The sequence below is a fragment of the Ascidia mentula genome, chromosome 3, assembly GCF_947561715.1.
Source record: "Ascidia mentula chromosome 3, kaAscMent1.1, whole genome shotgun sequence".
NCBI lineage: Eukaryota > Metazoa > Chordata > Ascidiacea > Phlebobranchia > Ascidiidae > Ascidia > Ascidia mentula.
The window spans coordinates 22,152,079-22,173,680 of NC_138568.1; the positions used below are offsets into that span (position 1 = coordinate 22,152,079).

Consider the following 21,602-nt stretch of genomic DNA (forward strand, 5'->3'; position numbering starts at 1 on the left):
GTTTGCAGTCAGTTATACAAACAACCAATATTACTTCAATACATCATAAAAATATTGCTGTAAAGAGCGCAAATCAACCGTGTTATGTTTTTCTGTGGGGTTGCAGATCGTTTTAAACTTGGGCGGTTTGAAAACCCGTGCTTTGGGTTCTCGGTTGCCTGGACAACTTTGAGCTGACTTTGTGAACCACATTCTTGCGCAATTTATCCAAAGCGGTGGAGTATATGAGAGGGTTGATGGCGCTGTTAATGGGAAGCAGAATAACTGCCGACACGACGTAAGCCACAGAGGGCAAAGTGAAACCGGTGAAATGGAGGAAAGTCATCAGGGAAAGTGGAATCCAGCTACAGAAGTCGGTGAGAATGAGGATTATGATTTTGTTCTGCATATCTGCAACACAACGGGAAGATACATAGATGTGACAAAATGGGAGGCGGTTATTTCGGCTAGAATTTAAGTCATATTCACGTCATACAAATACAATGGTTTACGTACTTTGTGACGACTGACATAGAAATCTTATTCACGCAACACTCGAATAAATTCGTGAAAAAATTTCATGTTATGGTAAACGTGGATATACGTAGAGCATGGAGGCGAGGCCGTTAAAATACCGAAAGATGCATTTTTACTTTGGTATTTAAAAACGACAGCGCGCGCATTGGTGGTGTAATGATTTGTAGAAGAGGTGACTTGGTTTGCGGAGTTACTTTTCAGAACTAGTCAGTGAGGGTCTGTATATTATTGGATGACAGTCGACGAAGAAAGTTTTAATCAAACCTTTATTTTTCTTTGAAACTCGTGCATTCTGACCATGGTTGACAATCCGCCCACTTTTGGTCGACTTTTTGTAGATGATAAAGTACGAGAAGGCAACGTACAAGAATGCGACGAAGTTAAAAGATATAATAGACATCGTATAACTCCACGCCTCATCCGACGAAGTGACGAACAATCTGCTTATGCACACACTGTTGCTGCTGTAGTATCTAAAATTGAAAAGGCCATTTTTCTTTTACAGATGATATTTCAGGACGTTCCAAGAGAAAGAAATACAAAGAAATTGAACTGTTGGATAGAAGATAAACAGAATAAAAAAAATATTTTGCTTCGGTAAAGAATTCACGTGATTTCATACAATCGGGTTTTACATGGTTGAAGCAGTTAGGCAGAGTCCATAACACAAGCTTTGCACGGGAGGATTCTGCTGGCTCGCGAGCCTACGCTACCGATAAAGGAACAACGAATTCACCAAATCGTGTGTGTGTGGAAACAAACTTGGACTCGTCGTACCCGAAATATCCTTTCGGCTTATCCAGTATATGGTATCCACCTCGGATGAGCACATGGTAAAGATCCAACCATGACGTAGCAAGGTTTGTTTGTTTCCAGGCGGAAGTGACGTCGGTGTGGTTTACGTCGGGATAAAACTCCACCACTCGCTTCACAAAAGTTTTCATGTCTGTATAGAAACAAAAGTTAGCGTTTGTAAATTCTAACGAATACAAATTTGAAAGCACACAACAATGTGTTACGGAACAGTGGGAGAAATTTGTTTGATGCTTATGTAAAGAACTATACTTCTAACTTACAACAAGCAGCTTAACAATGGAAAGAATAATTTTATTCATTGCCATAAAGTTTCGCCACTTTTACGTAAACGCTTTGCCATTAAATTCATCAATAATTTGGGTGAAATCCACTTGCAAAACTACAACTTTGGTCAGAATATTTTACCGGAAAAATCGACCGTGACGTCACGAAAGAACAAATTTTTTTCGACCCAAGCTTTGGCGCCACCATCACTCCAAGGGCAACACATGTCCCACTGGACCGCCACGAGAGGTCGCTGTTGCAGTATTCCCCCGAGTAATGAACCCCCACTGATCCAAGTATGATGAGGTAAACTCCCATGAGAAAATCTGAGGCACTGAGATTGAACACTAGAATGTGATTGGCGCGCGACGATGCGTGACCACCACGTGACTGCCTTGCCGGTTTTATTTCTTTTAACATCACCATCTGCAAAAATTGTTGTATTTGTTTTTTCGAATTATACTTAATGGGATACAGACTTTAACGGCCCAGTAAATATGTAAGGTGCACGCTCAAATGGATTAAAAAGAACTTATTTATTAAAGTAAGCACTTCGCACCAGAAGAAATCCATTGAGTGTTATAATATTTCATGAAAGAATATTTGAGCATTTGTTTCGAGATACAGACAATATTCAATGTCGTGTTCTGTGACGTGTTTCTACAGCCGTAAGGCGAACACTTAGTTTTCTGAGTAAGCAGACTAAAGTCGAAACCAGAGTCAGACTTTATCAGATAAAACCTTAATACTTTCCATGTTGCCTAAACTTGCTGCAAGTCCCATGATCCACACAGCTCCACGTAACAAAGGGTTCGCGATTAATTCGTATCTCGATGAAAACGACATTCCACTTGATGACGTCACCGAGGGACATTCGTCACTCCAGTCACTGCAATCTCCGACGCCATTGAATTTCTACACAGTAGTTTGAATCTTGTTACTAAGAACAATCCACCACCATGAAGATTTATGTTTGAAAAAAGAACTGCAAATGTTCCGGTTTTCGCTTCGAAAAATGGCAACTAGGGAACGTCCCTCGGAGAAATTAGAAACAATGTTCATTGATAAAAATATCACCTCATACCAGTTTTTTCGGCACAAATAGAGGTTTTCCACTTTCGCAATAAAACCTTCCGTCGTGTGAGCATCCCAGTTCATCCTCCGACCTATCACAGTTTATCTGACCGTCGCCAATTTGATGCTTGCCGATTGAAAGCTGACAGAAAAGAAAACAGAAAATTATTAATAATTTGTGATGGAAATCAATTTCAAAGTTTTTAGACAGGTTATTTAATAACTTGACTGTGAAGTTTCCACGTGTGTCCACGCAGAAGAATTGTTATTGGAATAAGGTTAAAGGTTGAAAGCGTTTTTGAAAAAAAGCGTAATTGAAAAAAGTCGGAGGAAAAAGTGGCTGATCCAGCTAAGCTGCAATACCTGGCTGCCAAGCCTGTGAACCTAATGATCGCGATACGATAGCTGTGATTGCCAAGAAGGACCTGCGCAGTGGGGCGATTCAGTCAATCATGCCAATGCATGAAATATTACTGCGTAATGAAAAACAAATTACTATTTTGAAACAAACATTAATTAAAACAATGACACTTTTGTGTTACACCGTACTGGCTTGCTCAAGTTCCTGCTTCCATGCATCATAAAGTGCACTTCAACGCTAGTATACAATTTAGGAACCTTCGGATTTAACTAATTACTCACTGCAGCGCCACCAAGCGACTGGCAATGCATACGACCTGGGCACAATACTCTATTTTCGTCACTTCCGTCCACGCAGTCGACGAAACCATCCCATACTTTCAGTTGATCGATGCTGACGTAGCCGTCCATTGTGTTGCAAGCGAACTTCGACGTGCAGATCGTCGGGTCTTCATCGTGGTAAACGTAAACGTCGTTAAAGTAAGCGTGGTTGCATTCAATGAGTCCGTTGCATAGGTTAGGTTTAACGTGATCTGGGAAAAAGAAGGTTTGATAAGAAACGTGTCGAAAGTTGAGTCCCTCAGAAATTACAACATGTCTGTCATCAGAACCACGAGCAAAGAACCTTGTTTTTTTCATTAACTGTAATTCTGTGCAGTTTTCAATTAAGTCGGTCAAACGTTTTAAACACTATACCGTGTTCATCAACAACAAAGGAGTCGTTTGGTATTTGTTTTATTTAAGTTTTTTTCGAAGTTGCGTTTTGGAAGTTTCGAACTAAATATCGGTCAGGGTTATTAGTAAATGTTTCACAAAAATGCCATAAAATTAAATGACGGAAATGCTGCCGCCAATTCCCAGATTGGACAAAATGCCCCAATCGTGTTCAAGTTCATTTGAGGGTTATGAAAATCACTTTAGCGCCCAAAGTGAAGAGCGCAGTTAAGTCCCTGAGAAAATACTACTCGGTAGTTTCCATGCAAATATTGTGGCATGATTGCTAGTATAAATTCATTCGAGCAAATAGAGAAACATGATTATAAAATGTTATAAATTCACATTGTTGCTGTCCCACTTGTATCAAGTACACCAGAATGGTTTATTAACAGCTACAGTACAGCTAATGCAACATGGTCACTTACAGTCGCTGCATTCAAACAGTGGAACCAGATGTTGATCCCTGCATCCAGTTTTAATTTCGGGTTTGGACGAATTTCTTGTAAATTTCTCACAAACTTCCGTACACTCGTCCTCGGCCGGTGAATTGTAATCTCTCCGACTTCCAGATAAAATTACGCATTCGCTTCTTCCATCGCAGAAAATGGCTGTTTTCTGCTCGCAAGTTTCGGATGCCAAATGACTGCATCTAGTCAACAAATTCAATTTTACTGCACAAAAACTTGAAAACAACCTCTCATATACGCGTATAGTTTCAAATATTACTAAAATGACTTTGTGTCAACGCTTCTATTTTTTTAAGAACTGATGATGAGAAACATGTTTTATTTTATATTGAACCAAAGTCAAAATAAAAGCATGAGGTTGCTATGGTGAGTGGTTGTACACAAGCTCCATCGAACAAAAAATAGTTGAAAATTTATGTTTTTTGCGTAACTGACTCAGAGATTTGTACACACAAATTTTCACAACAGTCATGCAAAACATAAATTTTAAACCATTTTCTTGTACCTACCTTGTAACTTGTACCCAGTTTTAACAATGATGTTTTAAATTTCAATTTACCGGCATAGTTTTCCTGGCACTGTTTGGTTTCCACAAGGAGCTGTTCCACTGCATAGATCCGACCTGAAACACAACATGCATTTATATTATGTAGTTTACAACTCTTGCTATGGCTTACAGTTCGTCCGATCCATCGTTGCAATCCACAATTCCGTCGCAGACTTGACGAGTGTCAACACACAATCCACTTCCACAATCACCTCCGTTGCATCTGGATACGCTTTGTTGGGAGATGACGCTGAATGGAAGCGTTTGTGTCAACTAAGGTTAAATATATGAAATGAGCTCGTCATCGTTTGCAGTGGATTGTGACAACATACAGAACCACGTGAACATACAGTTGAGGACTTTGGTTATTGCTTGGATGTTGGTGGTGTTGTACACAGATCATGTCAAAAAACTATATTGGACTTGAGCATGTTCCAAACGGGTAGAAACCGATGTTACATTTCGCGTTGCAACCAATGCAAGCTAAATTTTTCGTCACAAGCCAAACCAGACTAGTTATAAACGTCGAAGTCTTGCAACACAACATTTTTTACACCAGGGGTTCTAAGACCTTTTAGGGCCACGACACACGGTTTAAGAAACCCCGGTCTACACCATGGCCCAGTTTGATTATTATTAACTGCCCATAGTAATCATTCAAAATGCTATAGATTTGTTGAGATATGAGAGTTCTTACTGTGGTTGTAACTTCACAGAGTTTAGGAAGTTGACCTTCACACAAGCATTCGTCACTCATGTCGTAACAATCTATGACGTCATCGCATACGCTGGTTTTAGGAATGATGAGGTCATCATATAGGCAGTGGAAGCACAGGGAGCGATTGAACTGGGCCCACATCGATGATCGAATGTCGCTGTGGAAAAAATCGAGATGTGTTGTTTTGTTACAATTTGGAGAAATACAATTTGGTATTATTTGTGTGCGGCCACTTTTTTGGTGCCACGAAAACATAAGTTTTTAAATTCTTCCCACTTTTGTTCGCCTAAAAGGAAGTTAAATAGCGTTCACTTTAAATGGAAACAAAATTATTTTAGATATTTAGTTTGAAGTATTGATGGCAGACCCCACAAGAAACAACAACATTTGAAGCAAATTACTTCGGATTGTCGGTGAGAAGTCCTTCGTTGTCAAGGAAACAAAGGTCACTCCCGTCATCGCAGTCTTTTACTCCGTACCACAGAAACATCTGAGGCAAGTTGCAATCACTGCCCTTCCGCGTGCATTTGAACCCGTGCCCGTTCTGCCATCGGAGGTGGGACGAGCAATCGTTGCAGGTATCATCATCACAGATGGTGGATCGATGGAGGCAGGTGGAGTCGGGACAACGGAAGTGCGTCGGGCATTCCATGTCGCACGGGACGCCAGGGTTACAAGGGTGGACGAGGGAATCGCACAACTGACGTTTGGTTTTGTTGCAGTTCATGTTGGGGTCATCCGGGTTCAAATGGTTGTGACACGTGTTTGAATCGTCGAAACATTCGCAAGTTCGCACGAGGCTGAAAGACAAATAAGAAAATTATGTTTGTAAAAGTAGTAAATAGGGCTCACAATTTGGAAAATGGTAATTGGTGAGCATATAATTCATACAACAGGAAGGGCCTTCAGTTTGCACTCAATGAATAAAGTTGACAAACAAACAGCATTTTAATAAAGGGTTAACCACTAGTGTCGCTGCAAAACCTGCTGTTTAAAGATCATATGCGCATTAAAATAGAATGAGAAAATTGCAATGTGGATTGCATGGCAACCATGTAACCCCTAAATACACATTCACTCCTAAATTCAAGACAATAAGAGACACTTAACTTCACGCCCACCTTGGGTTTGAGGCATATGACGTAGCAAGACGACACAAATCTGGGGTTTCCCCGCCACAAGAACATTCATCACTTAAGTCAGGGCAATCGATGACGTCATCACACACGCTTTTGCTTGAGATTATCGTTGCGTTGTCGTGGCAACGGAAGCAAGCGGAATTGTTGAATTCGGCGAATATCGATTGTCTGACGTCGCTTCAAACAAAGTGATGTTTTACTTGTATAACTTAATTCACAACAGAAACTTGTTGATTGTTGGTAATTATTCGGTCTAACCAAATCATATAAATACAGAATACCCTCATGGTACATTAGCACCCTTGCCTGAGCGTTAAAATGATTTTGCTGCATTAATTTAATAAACTTTAACCATTTAGAATTATATCTTGCGGCAATGTAAAAGTAATGGTAACCGGTAACTCCATTCACATTTAGATAAGGTTTGGTAACAAAAATGTGATTTCTATGTACCTGGGATTTCCCAATAAAACCGTGCTGTTATCCTGGTTTACGTAACACAAGTCTATTGCGTCATCACAGTCCGCAATCCCGTCGAATAACAAGATTTGTGGCAGAACACAAGATCCCCCGTTCCTCGCGCACTTGAAACCGTGTCCGTTGTTCCATCTCTGTGATGACGAACAATCGTTGCACACGTCACCGTCACACACGGTTGACCTTGGTAGACACGTCATATCCGGACACCGGAAGTGGGAGGGGCAGAGCATGTCGCAGGGAAAGTCTTGGTTGCATGAGTTCGACAGGTGGCAAGCTGGAGGTGAAGTTTGGGCGCACGTGGTTTTGTTGAGAGTTAAGATATTGTGACAAATTCCGTTCGAATCAAAGCAGTCGCATTTCTTTATCATTCTGCGAAGTAAAAACGTGTAGATGAGCAAAGTGGAGTCAATAATATGATTTCTGTGAGCTGCAGGCCAAGAAGAGTCGCACCAAGCTGCACTGATGAGACCTTATGGGTCGAAACAGTGGCCATCTGTATGCAGCTCACAGAAAAAACATGTTTAGTTGTGGATGAATTTTTACCGAGACATGCATAAATTTGCCGGTGAATAATACAGCATTACAAGTGAAATATTAATTTGTTGTAGACGACATCATTAATTTAATATTTTTGAACACATCTCAGCCAAATTTTTTTCTAATATGTTCCTGTATTCATATGTGATGTGACTGTCGCCATATTTAAAGAAACTGTTTTCAATTTTACGCTTGCTTCGACGCAAACCCGGTGACCCTTAGTTGAAACTTAGGCCGCTTATAAATCCACTTACGTCGGGTGTTCTTCATATTTGCTGACATAACCACATATTCCTTGTGCTTCCTTCTCACATTGGCATTCGTCCTTCAGGTTGGGGCAGTCAACCTTCCCATCACACACGTTTAAACTCGATACGATCGTGTGTTGTTCGTCTCGACACGCGAAACATATGGTGGAGTTAAATGAGGACCCGGTTCGGTTTCTGACGTCTCTGTAAATAAATTGTTTTGTGTTTGCAAAACATTATTAGTCAGTAAACTTTAAATTTGCAGTTATATCGTTCCAAGCCAACCAGTGGGCCCAAAGCGTTTTACATCACGAAAAAGCGAAATGCAAAAAATGCAAAGTACATTACAGAATCAAGCCCAAGTTAAACCATGAACACCATAATCACTAATACGTAACTTTTACACCCACTTATATATTTCATTACAAACACATTAAACTTACCTTGGGTCACCATTCAGATTACTCCCACTTTGAACATAGCATAAATCCGAACCATCGTCACAGTCAGAAATTCCATCAAACAGAACGTTTTGTGGCAGATTGCATAACCTTCCATTTCTCAAACACTTAAACCCGTGTCCATTGTCAAACCTTCTAGAAGACGGACAATCGTTGCAGAATTCATCATCACACAATAAAGCTCTTTGGCGACAACTTCCGTCCGGACAGCGATAAAAATCTGGACACCAACCGTCGCACAGTGTTTTACCGATGCATTGGGTGTGGCCTCGACAAAACTCAACACGACGAATCGCACATCTGAAATGCAACCCAGCAAACGGGGCAGTGAGCAACTGAAATGCAACGCAGGTTTTTAATTGTTCTGGAAATTATTCTAATATAAAAGCATTGACACATTTTCGTGTGTACTTGAATTAATACAATAACCAGTACATGTAGTTATTTACGGCGCTAACGCCTTGCAAACGCAATATATTGACTTTCTGAATTTCTATCAAACCATGCCAGCAATTGGCAAAGTCTTATCGTAAGTGGAGAATACAGGACTGCACAAAAATAAATTAACTAAAACAAATTTTGCATTGCTGTTGGATGGCTTAACTCAACCTACAGGCTTAACTCAACTTACAGTATAGTTAAACGTACATTAAATATTCTGAAGTAAGGTTGGTTTCGTCCGACACAATTTCTGGTTTTCTTTCGTCGCTTTTGTCTGGACAATCGGCGAAGTTGGAACAAAACCGATTTTGTAAAATTATTGTTCCGTCGTCGCAGATAAAATTCGGTTTCCACTCTGTGGGGGTAAATAATGTAATCAACTCTATTAAGCAAGTTTGCATGAGTCGTACAACCATCTGGTCAAGCGCATAAAATATACAGCATTTTTTTTGAAAAACACGTTTTTCGAATATTTGATGACGCATGCAGTTTATAATATGAAACGTCTCCATTTTTTATCATAGGAATATTCCTGACAGCCTCAGTAACTCAGTGTGTGTACTTCGTAAAAGAAAATTAAACGGATTAATTAAGAATCCCAAATCATGTTTGATCATAACCTTCAGAAAGAGTGACTCTGTGGTTTGGATATTTTTGTTCGAATTGATCACCAGACGATTTCCAAACCAGTCAGTTACATGTATAGATAAATAAGTTTAACCAATCACAAATCACATACCTGTAGACCTGGAGTTTTGAAAGCTGAGTAAAAGGAGCAGGATTAACAAAATGAGGGAGCCCATCATGTCAGTTTAAAGCAAAATATTCACTGACTATCGTAACATACGATGACGTATTAGTGGTAAAGTTATTTGGAAACCAAACACAAACCTCCTGCCTCAGCTCATTAACGTCTTTAATAAATGCAAACTATTCGTTTCTGCTAAGTATATTAATTGACAACACGTGGTACTAAACATCACTATACGCCCCTCTTATACGTGTGGAAATGAATGGAATGAATTTAAGCACTTCATCAGAAATTTGACAGGTTGTGACAACCGCTCACCCTGAGGACGGGAAGTCTGCGTTAGTTGAGTTGCCACGCGAGCGACGCGTGCAGGAAAAATAACCTCGTTAAAAGTTGGACGGGTAACCGCTTGTGCCCGATATATCTTGTCTGGGGTTTGTGTGTTACAAAAAGTGCTACAAAAGCTAAACCTTTCAACTGAAAATTTCTAAACTGAATCACCAAACATTACCGTTTGCAATTCAATGTCGGTTGAGCCAGGTTCTTTGTGCAGTTTTTTTTGTTGAAGATCACATAAAGTTTTAAAGCCCAGCCTGTACGGAAAGAATTCGTTTTAAAGCGAGCAATTGTATATCCAGTCATTTTAAAGCTTTGCTTTTGTAAAGCCTTGTACTAATTACATGTGGTGGATTGGTAATGGATCAGGATACGCCAAGAGCGCATCCTTATTCCAGCGTCATTTAGTTGCGTTTACAAGAAAAATCTATGATCATTAATTTGTGAAGCGGTTGTTGTAGTGGGAGCAGGTTCTTTCTCCCGCTTATCACCCTAAATTTAAGACGCCAAACAATCTTTGCTAATCTTTTAAATCTTTGCATCTCTTCAGCTGTCTCAGTCCACATGGTGATGCCAGAGAGCCAGTTTTCCAATTCTACAACTCATTTCTAACTTTTGTATTTGGTGAAGCCGCTACAAAATTTATTGTAACATCCATATGTATCGCAGCTTGTTTTTCGAAGTTCAAGTGGACGAGTTTCATGCCACAACATCCCACAACAGATGAATATCCTTTTCAAATTTCGGTTCCTACTTCAGTGCGAATCCGTTGTTGCAAAAGTTGTCGAACTTCAACCTGAACATTCCGGATTGGTTAAAAATAGTTCACGCTTGATCAGTCATGTGAGAAATTAATTCCGAAAAGTTCGCGACTACCGTTGCCGACTGCAACAACGACAAGAGTGTTAGCTTTTGGAACTCATCTTATTGTTCTGCCGTAATTCCTTGCGTGCATTATTCATTCACGTAGAATTTCGTCACACCTGACTAACTCCAAGTTTCTCGGTTGTAAACACCAGTCAAGCATTTCGTTCAACTCAATTGTAGACCAGGTGGAATGCCAGTCGCCTGTATAACCTGGTTTAATTATATAGGGACCGTGCATTACCGGCGAGCGGTGCTGCCTATTATGCTGTTTCACGACCATTGTGATTTACACCATAACAACCGACTTCAACGCTTCACCGGTTTTTAACGCCTTCTTCACTCAACTGGATTGAAAATAGTCATCGAGTTACCAGGGGTTTTCCATTTCGTTTCACTGTTAAAAAAGATTCGTTCAGTGTTTTTAGTTTAGTTTTGCGATTTGCTGGCTTCTGTTGAATGGAAGGTTTAAGTTGGCTTTATCCCTGCAATTTCATTCGGTCGCTCTAAAAATTATCCCGAAATCTTGTTTTCAAGCTTGTATGAAGTTTATTTACAGAATTAGAGAACAGCAAACTGGGTATAATTGAACTACACAAGGTACAGCACATGCAAAAATATGCGCTGCAATGTCGACAAAACGATTTTAAAACACGACAAAAGACACTTTTATTCAAAATCTCCTGTAAATAAGCTAAAACCAGTCAATGCTTAAAATAAATTTTAAAGGTTGATAATATCGTGCCACAATTATCAATACCAACCATGCAATCAGATTGAGATGAGATTTAAATGCGTTTGCTTATATTTGTAAACACATTAAATTCAAACTAAATACTAGGCTACGCACATCAAACTATCGACCAGCAAATATTGGTTGCCAAGGAACGCAAAGTTAAAAAGCAATATCTGGTTTTGCCAATTTTGCTTCTTCCAGATTTTATAATTCAATTCAAATACTTACAAGAATAAACAAATCCACAATCAAAAAGAAAAACTCAATGCTGCACTAAATAAATACTCGGTAAAGAGATTGCGAAAATAGGAATTTGTTGGTGAAAAATAACATTAACTGAATATTCAGGTTGGTGTCACAAGACTGATACGTTTTATCGTTTTTCCAATTGTGAATGATCAAATGAGTAAATTCATGGTGTCCAGGTTAATATTCATTTGAACGCATTGCGTTGTCAGTTTATTTTTTCTTTTTCGCTGATTGTTTCTTCAGATTCCTGCTTGTTGTTCCAGAAGAGCTAGGAGTTTCTTCAGAAAAGCTGGCTGAAGGGGTTAAATTTAACCCTTGGACACTTTTAGAGAGGTCTTCAATTTCTGGAATGAAGAGTTCTTTACTCTTGTCGTTTAGATTTTGTTTGAGGTCTTGTTTCTTTGCATTGTTTGCACGTTTGAAGAAACTGTTGAAGTTAAAGAGGTGCTTATTACCCAGTTAGGAACAATGACGCAATGATAGCAGGAAAATCCCATTACAAATTAAATTAAATGTTGCACATCTGTTTCTATTAAATAAGTTTCACGTAGGGAAATGCCCATCTCGTGTACCATGTTTTTAAAACAGGATTTGTATAACTTATTTGCAGGTTAGGTCATTTACGTGCTTTTAAGTGAAACTGAATAAATGAACAACGTGCTGGTATCAGTTTACACAAAAGAAAAGTTTTACATGTAATTTCGCAGTCTTTCTAGTAACCATGAAGATTAGGAGTAACACTTTTGTCGGGTTTTTATCAGTAAACAATAAAACAAATATGATTCAACAAGGAAAAGTAAAAGCTCTACGATGATTACATCCCTACACACCGTTTATGCATGTTTACTGCCGCTGCTTCCCTTCTGTCGCCTCGAAAAACGTCGATTAATTCCTCCAAAATTTCTTCCTCATGATCCAACAAATCTTTCATGAAACTGGCAACAGTTAAAAAACAAAGTTATTTGCAAATAATAGCGTGAGCAAAAAATGTCAATAATAGATTTACTTTTTTCATGCAAAAGAAACAAACACCGAGAAAAACTTTTTAAAGATAAAGAACCATAGAAGTCAATCGGTAAAATATGCTGAAAAATATTATTATTTTCCTGTTGTAAACTGATACAGAATTTTAAAAACCGACCTCATCAGCAGATTTTTGCTTGATTCATCAGAAGTCTTGTCCATTTTCTTTAATGCATTCTTTTCCCAATTATTTCGACTTTCTACTCTCAACAGACAAGCGACGATGCAGGATAGCACAGGAATGGAATCGAGGGACTTCTTCTTTCGAGGACTTTTTTCAATATCTGGAACAAGTCGTCTGGCAATCTCGTACAAAATGAGAACGGAAAGCTCGAAAAATATATCATTGCCATTCAGACTGACTGGTTTTGTCATAAACTTCTTAAAATACTCCCAAAACCCACGCAATTCACTGCCCTTTGCCAGAATGTATTGGTAACTGCTAGGTTGTTTGTTACCCTGTGTGTTAGAAACATTGGCGGAGGTAATAATTATTCCGTTCCCAGGTTGCTCTTTAGTTGGGTTGGCGAGCAAAATAATATCTCGACTCTCATTAGACCCGCAGCGTAGGTAGAAACATCTTCCTTTTTCAAAATTTGCTTGGTTTTGAACACTTTTTGTGAATGCAGAAAGCATTTGTTGCCCTTTGCATCCTTCCAGCCTGTATTTAATCATATTTTCTTTTATCGGCACAGGGATTTTCTCCCATTTTTTTTTCCCTTCATTGTAATCTTGGCAATATTTTGTCAGGTTTTTAAACAGAGTTTCATTGAGTGCTACTGTTGAATCGGGTAATATCTCTAGTTCAGGCTTTTTGTCGCGGAATGTTTGCAGTTCGTCACGGAATGCTTTGTCATCATCTACAAATTCCTGATAATCATCCGTCATTGTTGCAGTTACGTAAGATATTGTGTACTAAATTTCAGCTGCAAAATGTTATTTAAGGGTTACGCCCGTGTCGTTTGTAGCAGATTGCTTGTATAATGTCAATTTGTAATTACGAAAAAATGCAATATATTTGATAGTTAGCGGTAATGTTAAAAATGTTGCATTGCAACGAAAACATTTTAATTTATATTATTATGATTTTGCTGGGCCAATATTTTGTCTCGTCATAAAGTTTTATTATTGTGTTTTTTTCCGACATGAGACAAAAAATGCTTCGTGCTCCATGCTTCGAACCGAAGAACACCAACATATAACGGTAATTTGTGCACTTCTGTTATTCTCCTGGACACGTACAAAAATTAAATAAACTTTCATTGTTTCGGGAACACGTAGCCATGTCTGATCTAAGATATTTGTGAAGTCAACGCCAATCACTTCATTTAATTCAACATCGTTAATTGCACAACCACACTTTAAAACCTTGAAAAGTACATCTATGGCACCGTTTAACAGTGGGCCACACACACAATATAATTCGTTGCTGACGTTGCTGTGAGTTAGCTAAGCGTAGCTCCCCACTCGAAACCTGTTACCCCTCGTCGTCCTGTTTGGCATTTTTCAGACCTCCGTACGCGGTGTTGTTTTTTAGAAACGCAATATCACTCGCTGACGACTAAGCCACAATAAATAACTAAATTTGACTTAAGTTTTGTAAATGTTTGTCTCTCAGTGTAAACACCTGGACACCATAAATTATAAAATAATTTTAAAGATCGTAAAAAACATCACAACGCATTAAATCCATGCATAAAACCCCAGCAGACGGACAACAACCTCATATCAGGTGCGGTTCCTTTTCAGGGTTTGCTTACCGGGTTCACTCATTACAGAAACCTATTATAGTTTCGCTCTTATCAAAATGGTTTGTCTGTAACTGTTTACTACATCACAACTCTACCGCATCCTCCAGCCCAGCGTTACGAAACAAACCCATTTCCGTAAACACTTTGCCCATCACGCCAATTGTAGTAGTTTGTGTTGTAAACTTGCGCCACACAAAACTACGTTCAATGTCACGGAATCTCTGCACGCCAGACGCCACCACAAATTCCTTTGTTATTGAGGAAAACAAACCATTTTTAAGCTTGAAGGGCGACGTTCGAAGAACCCAAATGTGTTCGTGCGTGTAAAGTATGACGTCACCTATGGATTAGTCAGCCTGCGTTGAGCGTGCAAGTAGGTAGGTTGTGCTACGATTGGCGGTATGCTAAATTTAACGATGACTAAATTTAACATCAACCTCAAACTAACCTTATTACATGTTCATTTCACAAAATTATGTTTGCATCATTTTTGTTTATAGTTGATTACCACAAAGGAATGTTACTTATCAGTTGTTTTCTCAATAGTGTTTTTACGCTGCATGGTCTCCATTAGGCGGGGGTATCAAAAAAGTCGGCGAGGCGAGTTTTTGGAATCAGCGAGACTCACGGCCGTGCGCGAGCAGAGAGATCGGCGGCGGCGAAGTTCAAGATTGGGCGGCATGTTTTCTGATCGGCACAAATTTGCAAACAGTGAAGCTACGACATGCATTGTTACGAAATATGGAGAAGCCAATTATTCGAAACTGGTTGAATGTTTGTACCCAGCCAAAGGTAAGAACTCTTTTTCGAGCATTGTTTATTGTTAATGTATATAAATTTAAATTCGTCTACTTTTTTTGCAGCCTGCAAGAGTGGATAAATTTGGCGTTGGAATATCTGGGACGGTTGCTGTACATTTCCGACAGAAATGCTCGGAAATACGTTTCGCTTTATGAGATAAAACCGTCTAAGCCTGAGATAAAATGTGAGTAACCCGCGTTCAAAGTTTTAAATAACAGTTATTTAACAGTGGGTCGCACACACAATATTATTCGTTGCTGACGCTGCTGTCATGAAGGTAAGTGTAGCGATGCGTCCACCACAAACCCGATTGTTATTTCTCGAATGCAGGAATATTAATTTGCTCAATCTGACCTGCAGCTGCTCGGGAAACATATCAGCATCTTATATTTGATTAGGAAAAACAAACCAAACTATCAAATCCCTCGCTTACAGGACTCAATAAAGAAGTAACTCGTATCGTGTTCTAAGGTGAGCGATTCTGATACTTCACTCACAAACACCCCCTTGTTACGTCACAATATGGCCTCGTTTCAGTCGAACCACATTCGATTTCACAAACCAAAACTTTCCCCAAAAGCAATCTTTAAAAATCAAACCTGCAACATATTACGATTGTACCTGCAGCTATAATCTGCTATGACGCATAACATTTGAACTTCCTCGTTGATTTACATTTTTCCCGCGCTGTATTCCGACGAACACCAAAGATTATTTACCGTAACTACGTTCAACGACCGAATCACCGAACGTCACCGTAGAGTCCTTTGCTATTGAGGGAAACAAACCGCATAAAGCTCCAACGATGATTCATTGAAGCAGAACCTCACGTGATGTTCTGGAATTTCCAGAGCGAATATTAAAACTGTGTTGAAATTAACAGAAGCAAGTCGTAGCAATGTGACGAAATTTGTGCAATTTTGCGCGGAAACTTGTTCAGTGTCGAGCAACACTTTAAATGCCACGGAATCTCTATTGAAAGGAAACAAAGCATTTCAAAACTCCAACAGTGATTCTATAAGTCGCAACCTCTCGCAAAGTTCTGGAATTTATTTATGGGTCAAAGAGAACGCTTGCCGTCCTATATTCATTCACGTCACTTCCGTATCCGGGGTTGCTTAGAAACGCAACATCGCGCGCTGACGACTGAGCCACAATAAATAACTAAAATGTTTTGTAAATGTTTGTCTCTCTGTGTAAACCCCTGGACACCATAAAGTATAAAATAATTTCCAAAACCGTAAAAAATATCACAACGCATTAAAACCGTGCATAAAACCCCAGGAGACAAACAACAACCTCGTATCAGGTGAGCATTCATGTTCATGGGCTGGTCACACATGGCACAGCAAGTTCGCCCGACGCAGAAACCTAGCACAGCTTTGCTCTTAACAAAATCGTTTGTCTGTAAATGTTTACTACATCACAACTCTACCGTATCCTCCAGCCCATCATCACCAAACAAACCCATTTCCGTTAACACTTTGCCCATCACGCCAATAGTAGTAGTTTGTGTTGTAAACTTGTTCCACACAAAACTACGTTCAATGTCACGGAAACTCTACACACGTCACCACAAAGTCCTTTGCTATTGTGGAAAACAAATCATTTTTAAGCTCCAAGTGCGACGTTCGAAAAACCCAAATGTATTCGTGCGTGAAAAGTGACGTCACCAATGGCTTGGTCGGCCTGCGTTTAGCGTGCAAGTAGGTAGGTTGAACTACGAATCGCGGTATGCTAAATTTAACAACAACCACAAAAACTAACCATATCACATGTCCATTTTACAAAATTATGTTTGCATCATTTTTGTTTATAGTTGATTACCACAAAGGAATGTTACTTATCAGTTGTTTTATCAACATTGTTTTTACGCTGCATGGACTCCATTAGGCGGGGGTATCTAAAAAGTCGACGAGGCCAGTTTTTGGAATCAGCGAGACTCACGGCCGTGCGCGAGCAGAGAGATCGGTGGCGGCGAGGTTCAAGATTGGGCGGCTTGTTTTGGCGGCTGTTTGATCGGCACAAATTTGCAAACAGCGAAGATACGACATACATTGTTACGAAATATGGAGAAGTCGATTATTCGAAACTAGTTGAATGTTTGTACCCAGCCAAAGGTAAGAACTCTTTTTCGAGCATTGTTTATTGTTAATGTGTATAAATTTAAATTCGTCTACTCTTTTTGCAGCCAACAAGAGTGGATAAATTTGGCGTTGGAATATCTGGGACGGTTGCTGTACATTTCCGACAGAAATGCTCGGAAATACGTTTCGCTTTATGAGATAAAACCGTCTACGCCTAAGATAAAGTGTGAAAAAAAAACATGCCGCTACCTCGTAAGTTGGCTGAGCAACCCGCGTTCAAAGTTTTATATAACCGTTATTTAACAGTGGGTCGCACACACAATATTATTCGTTGCTGACGCTGCTGTAATGTAGGTAAGTGTAGCGATGCCTGTGCAAAGAAATATCGCGTCCTCCACAAACCCTATTGTTATTTCTCGAATGCGGGAATATTTAATTCGCTCCAACTGACTTGTAGGTGCTCGGGAAACATATCAGCATCTTGTATTTGATTTGGAAAAACAAACCAAACCAACAAATCCCACGTTTACCGTCCTCAATACAAAAGTAACTCACATCGTGTTCTAAGGTATTTCTGATACTTAACTCACAAACATCACCTTGTTACGTCACTATTGCCTCGTTTCAGTCGAACCACATTCAATTTCACAAACCAAAAATTTGCGCAAAAGCAGTCTTTCAAAATCAAACCTGTAAGAGTGGGGTCCGCAAAATGCCACGGAATCTATCTTTATCAACTATAGAATTTTGGCGGCACGAACCCACTTTACGACACATAGTTGGGGACAATGATCTTACCATAAGCGACTTCCCGTCTGACGCAACCCTTTTATGTGCTCACCGCGGGGCATGGCGATATTATTGCAATCCCGGTCCCGATTTAAGAAATTTCTTTTTGAAGTCACACCTGATTCTACAAATTGTTTTCTGACGTCACACCTGATTCTACAAATTTCTTTCTGACGTCACACCTGATTCTAGTATCACGTGACGGCCTAACCCCGCAAACATAAGTTACTGAAGCCATGCCCGCTATGCAAGCGAAATGCACTAAGCCATCGCCAGTCTGTCAGCAATAACAATAGTTTTCCAAATATCTGAAGTTGTTCTGGGCGTTGTACGGTTTACAAAACTCCAAACAAAAAGTGCAGAATATTCCAATCCGACCTTACCAGACATGCCGGTATTATCTTATAACAAACAATATCACTTAGCAATGTTACAATTTTGCTGCCTAATCGTAATTCTTTTCTTTTGTTGCTCCCTCCATAATGCCTCGTTATAGAAAACCCCCAAAACGGTTGAAAAGTTTAATAATTTCCTGCACAAAACCCAGCAGCTCGACAATGAACTCCAATGCAAGTTGTTTGCTATTGGACAAATTAACGCCAGGCGTGCCTGCGTTCGTGGTTGCGTCATATCAATCAAAATCGCTGGCGTCAAACACCGAATCAGCCTTTTCAACCCCTTTAAATTTTAATATTAAATCAGGGGTTTAAATGTCTGTTTAATTATCACGTCAAAGGTGGCACCACTTTGTGCAGTGACGTTTAATAAAACACACAAAAAGAAACACTACCGTATATCTGACTCATGCTAAAATAAATCTTAAACCCAAGGTCAATCACTTAATTTAATTCAACATTATCAAATGTACAACGACACTTTATGACCTCACAAAATACATCCAGATTATGACACCGTTTAAACAGTCGGTCGCACTCACAATATAATTCGTTGCTAATGCTGTCATGTAGGTAAGTGTAGCTCCCCACTCGAAACCCGTTACCGATGCTGTCATGATTATTGCCAGGAGATGCTGTACGGTATCTAAGCCCAATGCACACATCCTTCCTAGCAGGTGCTGTACGGTGTCTACGGCTCAACATGCGGCCGAACTTACGAGAGGAGCAGGTCTTGGCCCAAGGAGTGTGTTTCGCGCGTCTTTTATGGGTTGCGTCGACGGATACTTAACAAAAGGTGTGGAGCACTGTTGTGCTAAGTTTTATGGTCATAAACAGCACGGTTTGAAACGAGAATATTATTTTATACGGTGATTATCGTCCTTATAGTTGTAACCACACGTTGAGTGCAGGTTCTATAACAGACAATGTTAACTGGGTGATTGGCCTAACCCTCGACATGATAAAAACCTTGATTATTCCCAACTCTACCCTATTATTAGGATGCACGCAGTTTATAATCGTTTTTTTTAGTTTTGTAAATGTTTGTCTCCCTGTGTAATTTCCTGTACATCATAAAGTATAAAATAATTTCAAAGACCGCAAAAAATATCACAACGCATAAAACCCCAGCAGACGAACAACCACCTCGTATTAGGCGAAGGTTCATTCTCAAGGCGGCTGGTAACACATGGCTTAGCAAGTTCCCCCAACGCAGAAACCTATCACATTTTGCTCCTCTCAAAATCGTTTCTCTCTTTGCATCATCTATTAAACAACGCATCGCAACTCTGCCGTATCCTCTCTCTAGCCCTTTGCTTTCCACACGTGTGGGTCGCGAGCCAAAGCTGGGACGCCTGAAAAATATTTTGGGTTCACGAGCTATGTTTTCTGGTATGTTTTTTCTACTTAAATGCCCACAACATTCAACTGCTACCACATTTAATAACATATCATCCAAATTTGTGTAAAGAAACCGGTTGAGAATTTTGAAGATTTTTGAATGCAAATTAGGATTCTTTAAAACATTTGGACGCTACAAAAAAGGTTGGGAAACTCTGGTCAAGCCTACGTCACCAAACAAACCCATTCCCACCAAAAATATTGCCCTTCACGCCAATTGTAGTGATTTATGTTCCAAACTTGTTCCGCACAAAACTACGTCACGGAAACTCTACACACGTCACGATGTTCTGGAATTTGTTCATGAGTCGAACACTCGCCGTCCTGTTTTCATACACGTGATCTCCGTATAGCAGTTTGCTTCTACTGGAGCCTTGCTGCTCGTTAAAATAAGGGCTGTTGAAAGAACGCGGTCGTTACATTGCTCCATTGCCCCATGCTTCGAACCGAAGAACACCAACATGTAACGGTAATTTGTTTTGGGAACACGTGGCCATGTCGGATCCAAGATATTTGTAAAGCCAATGTCAATCACTTAATTTAATTCAACATCATTAAACGCACAAGCACACTTTAAAACCTTGGCACCGTTTATCAGTGGGTCACACACTCAATACAATAAATAACTTAATTTGATTTAAGTTTTGTAAATGTTTGTCTCTCTGTGTAAAATCCTGTACACCATAAAGTATAAAATAATTTCAAAGACTGTAAAAATATCACAACGCATTAAATCCCTGTATAAAACCCCGGCAGACGAACAACACATGACTTACCAAGCTCGCCCATCGCAGACACCTAACACAGTTTCACTCTAAACAAAATCGTTTTTCTGTTACTGTATACTACATCACAGCAACTCTACCGTATTCTCCATGCAGCCCACCGTCACCAAACAAACCAATTTCCGTAAACACTTTGCCCATCACTGCAATTGTAGTGGTTTGTGTTGCAAACTTGCGTCACACGACTACTAGTAAGTTATTGGGCACTGAAAGTAAATTGCAGTCTCTCTTTATCAACTGTAGAATTTTGGCGGCACGAACCCACTTTACGCCACACAGTTTGGGGACCCCGATCTTACCATAACCGACCTCCCGTCTGACGCAACCCTTTTATATCCGTTCACCTCGGGCATGACGACATTATTGCGAAACCTGGCCCTGATTCTAGAAATTTCTTTCTGACGTCACACCTGATTCTAGAAATTTCTTTCTGACGTCACACCCTTCTTCACTTGCCGCGCCCATGATTTAGCTTTGGTATCACGGGGCGGCCTAAACACACAAACAATAGTTGCTGAAGCGCAGGAGCTCCCAGTCTAGCATTTTCTTTCTAACGTCGCACTAGATTCCATAAACTTCTTTCTGACTTCATCACACCCGATTCCAGATAATCCAGACGCTTTTTTCTGTTGCAAAATTCTCCATCAGACAATGAAGCTCTTTGGCGTCAGCTTCCGTCAAGACAGCATAAAAAATGTGGACACCAACCGTCGCACAGTGTTTTACCGATGCATTGGGTGTGGCCTCGACAAAACTCAACACGACGAATCGCACATGTTTCAATCCAACCCAGCGAACGGGGCAGCGTGCAACTTTTTTAGTTTAGTTGCTCTGTCAATTATTCTGATG

The 21,602-nt window shown here is 39.8% G+C and overlaps 2 protein-coding genes across 2 annotated transcripts; both read right to left on the minus strand.

The window, feature by feature from the left end:
- Positions 1–112: 112 nt before the first annotated feature.
- LOC145895965 (uncharacterized) lies at positions 113–9,588 on the minus strand. The gene is made up of 19 exons (XM_082984732.1): positions 9,525–9,588; positions 8,993–9,140; positions 8,847–8,892; positions 8,327–8,679; positions 7,890–8,087; positions 7,072–7,467; positions 6,601–6,795; positions 5,881–6,279; positions 5,459–5,636; positions 4,892–5,034; positions 4,774–4,836; positions 4,173–4,396; positions 3,313–3,563; positions 2,681–2,812; positions 2,338–2,511; positions 1,738–2,022; positions 1,294–1,442; positions 781–989; positions 113–390 (listed from the first exon to the last, which is right to left on the minus strand). Exons 1-19 carry the CDS (start codon positions 9,586–9,588, stop codon positions 113–115), a joined length of 3,885 nt encoding a protein of 1,294 aa, XP_082840858.1.
- Positions 9,589–11,268: 1,680 nt separating this feature from the next.
- Positions 11,269–21,264, minus strand: LOC145894184 (uncharacterized). The gene is made up of 3 exons (XM_082982675.1): positions 12,863–21,264; positions 12,552–12,656; positions 11,269–12,148 (listed from the first exon to the last, which is right to left on the minus strand). The coding sequence occupies exons 1-3, from the start codon at positions 13,630–13,632 to the stop codon at positions 11,932–11,934; spliced, it is 1,092 nt and encodes a 363-aa protein (XP_082838801.1). The 5' UTR covers positions 13,633–21,264; the 3' UTR covers positions 11,269–11,931.
- Between the last annotated feature and the right edge of the window lie 338 nt (positions 21,265–21,602).

What these genes read in the sequence shown, in the direction of transcription:
- LOC145895965 (XM_082984732.1), bottom strand. Translation starts at nt 9,588, where the DNA reads ATGGGCTCCCTCATTTTGTTAATCCTGCTCCTTTTACTCAGCTTTCAA. An exon ending in GCAACATGGAAAGTATTAAG is followed by an intron (nt 2,023 to 2,337) that starts GTTTTATCTGAT and finishes CAATTTTTGCAG; the next exon opens with ATGGTGATGTTAAAAGAAAT. An exon ending in AAGCCGAAAGGATATTTCGG is followed by an intron (nt 990 to 1,293) that starts GTACGACGAGTC and finishes TTTCAATTTTAG; the next exon opens with ATACTACAGCAGCAACAGTG.
- LOC145894184 (XM_082982675.1), bottom strand. Translation starts at nt 13,632, where the DNA reads ATGACGGATGATTATCAGGAATTTGTAGATGATGACAAAGCATTCCGT. An exon ending in AGCAAAAATCTGCTGATGAG is followed by an intron (nt 12,657 to 12,862) that starts GTCGGTTTTTAA and finishes AACTGTTGCCAG; the next exon opens with TTTCATGAAAGATTTGTTGG. An exon ending in GCAGTAAACATGCATAAACG is followed by an intron (nt 12,149 to 12,551) that starts GTGTGTAGGGAT and finishes TAACTTCAACAG; the next exon opens with TTTCTTCAAACGTGCAAACA.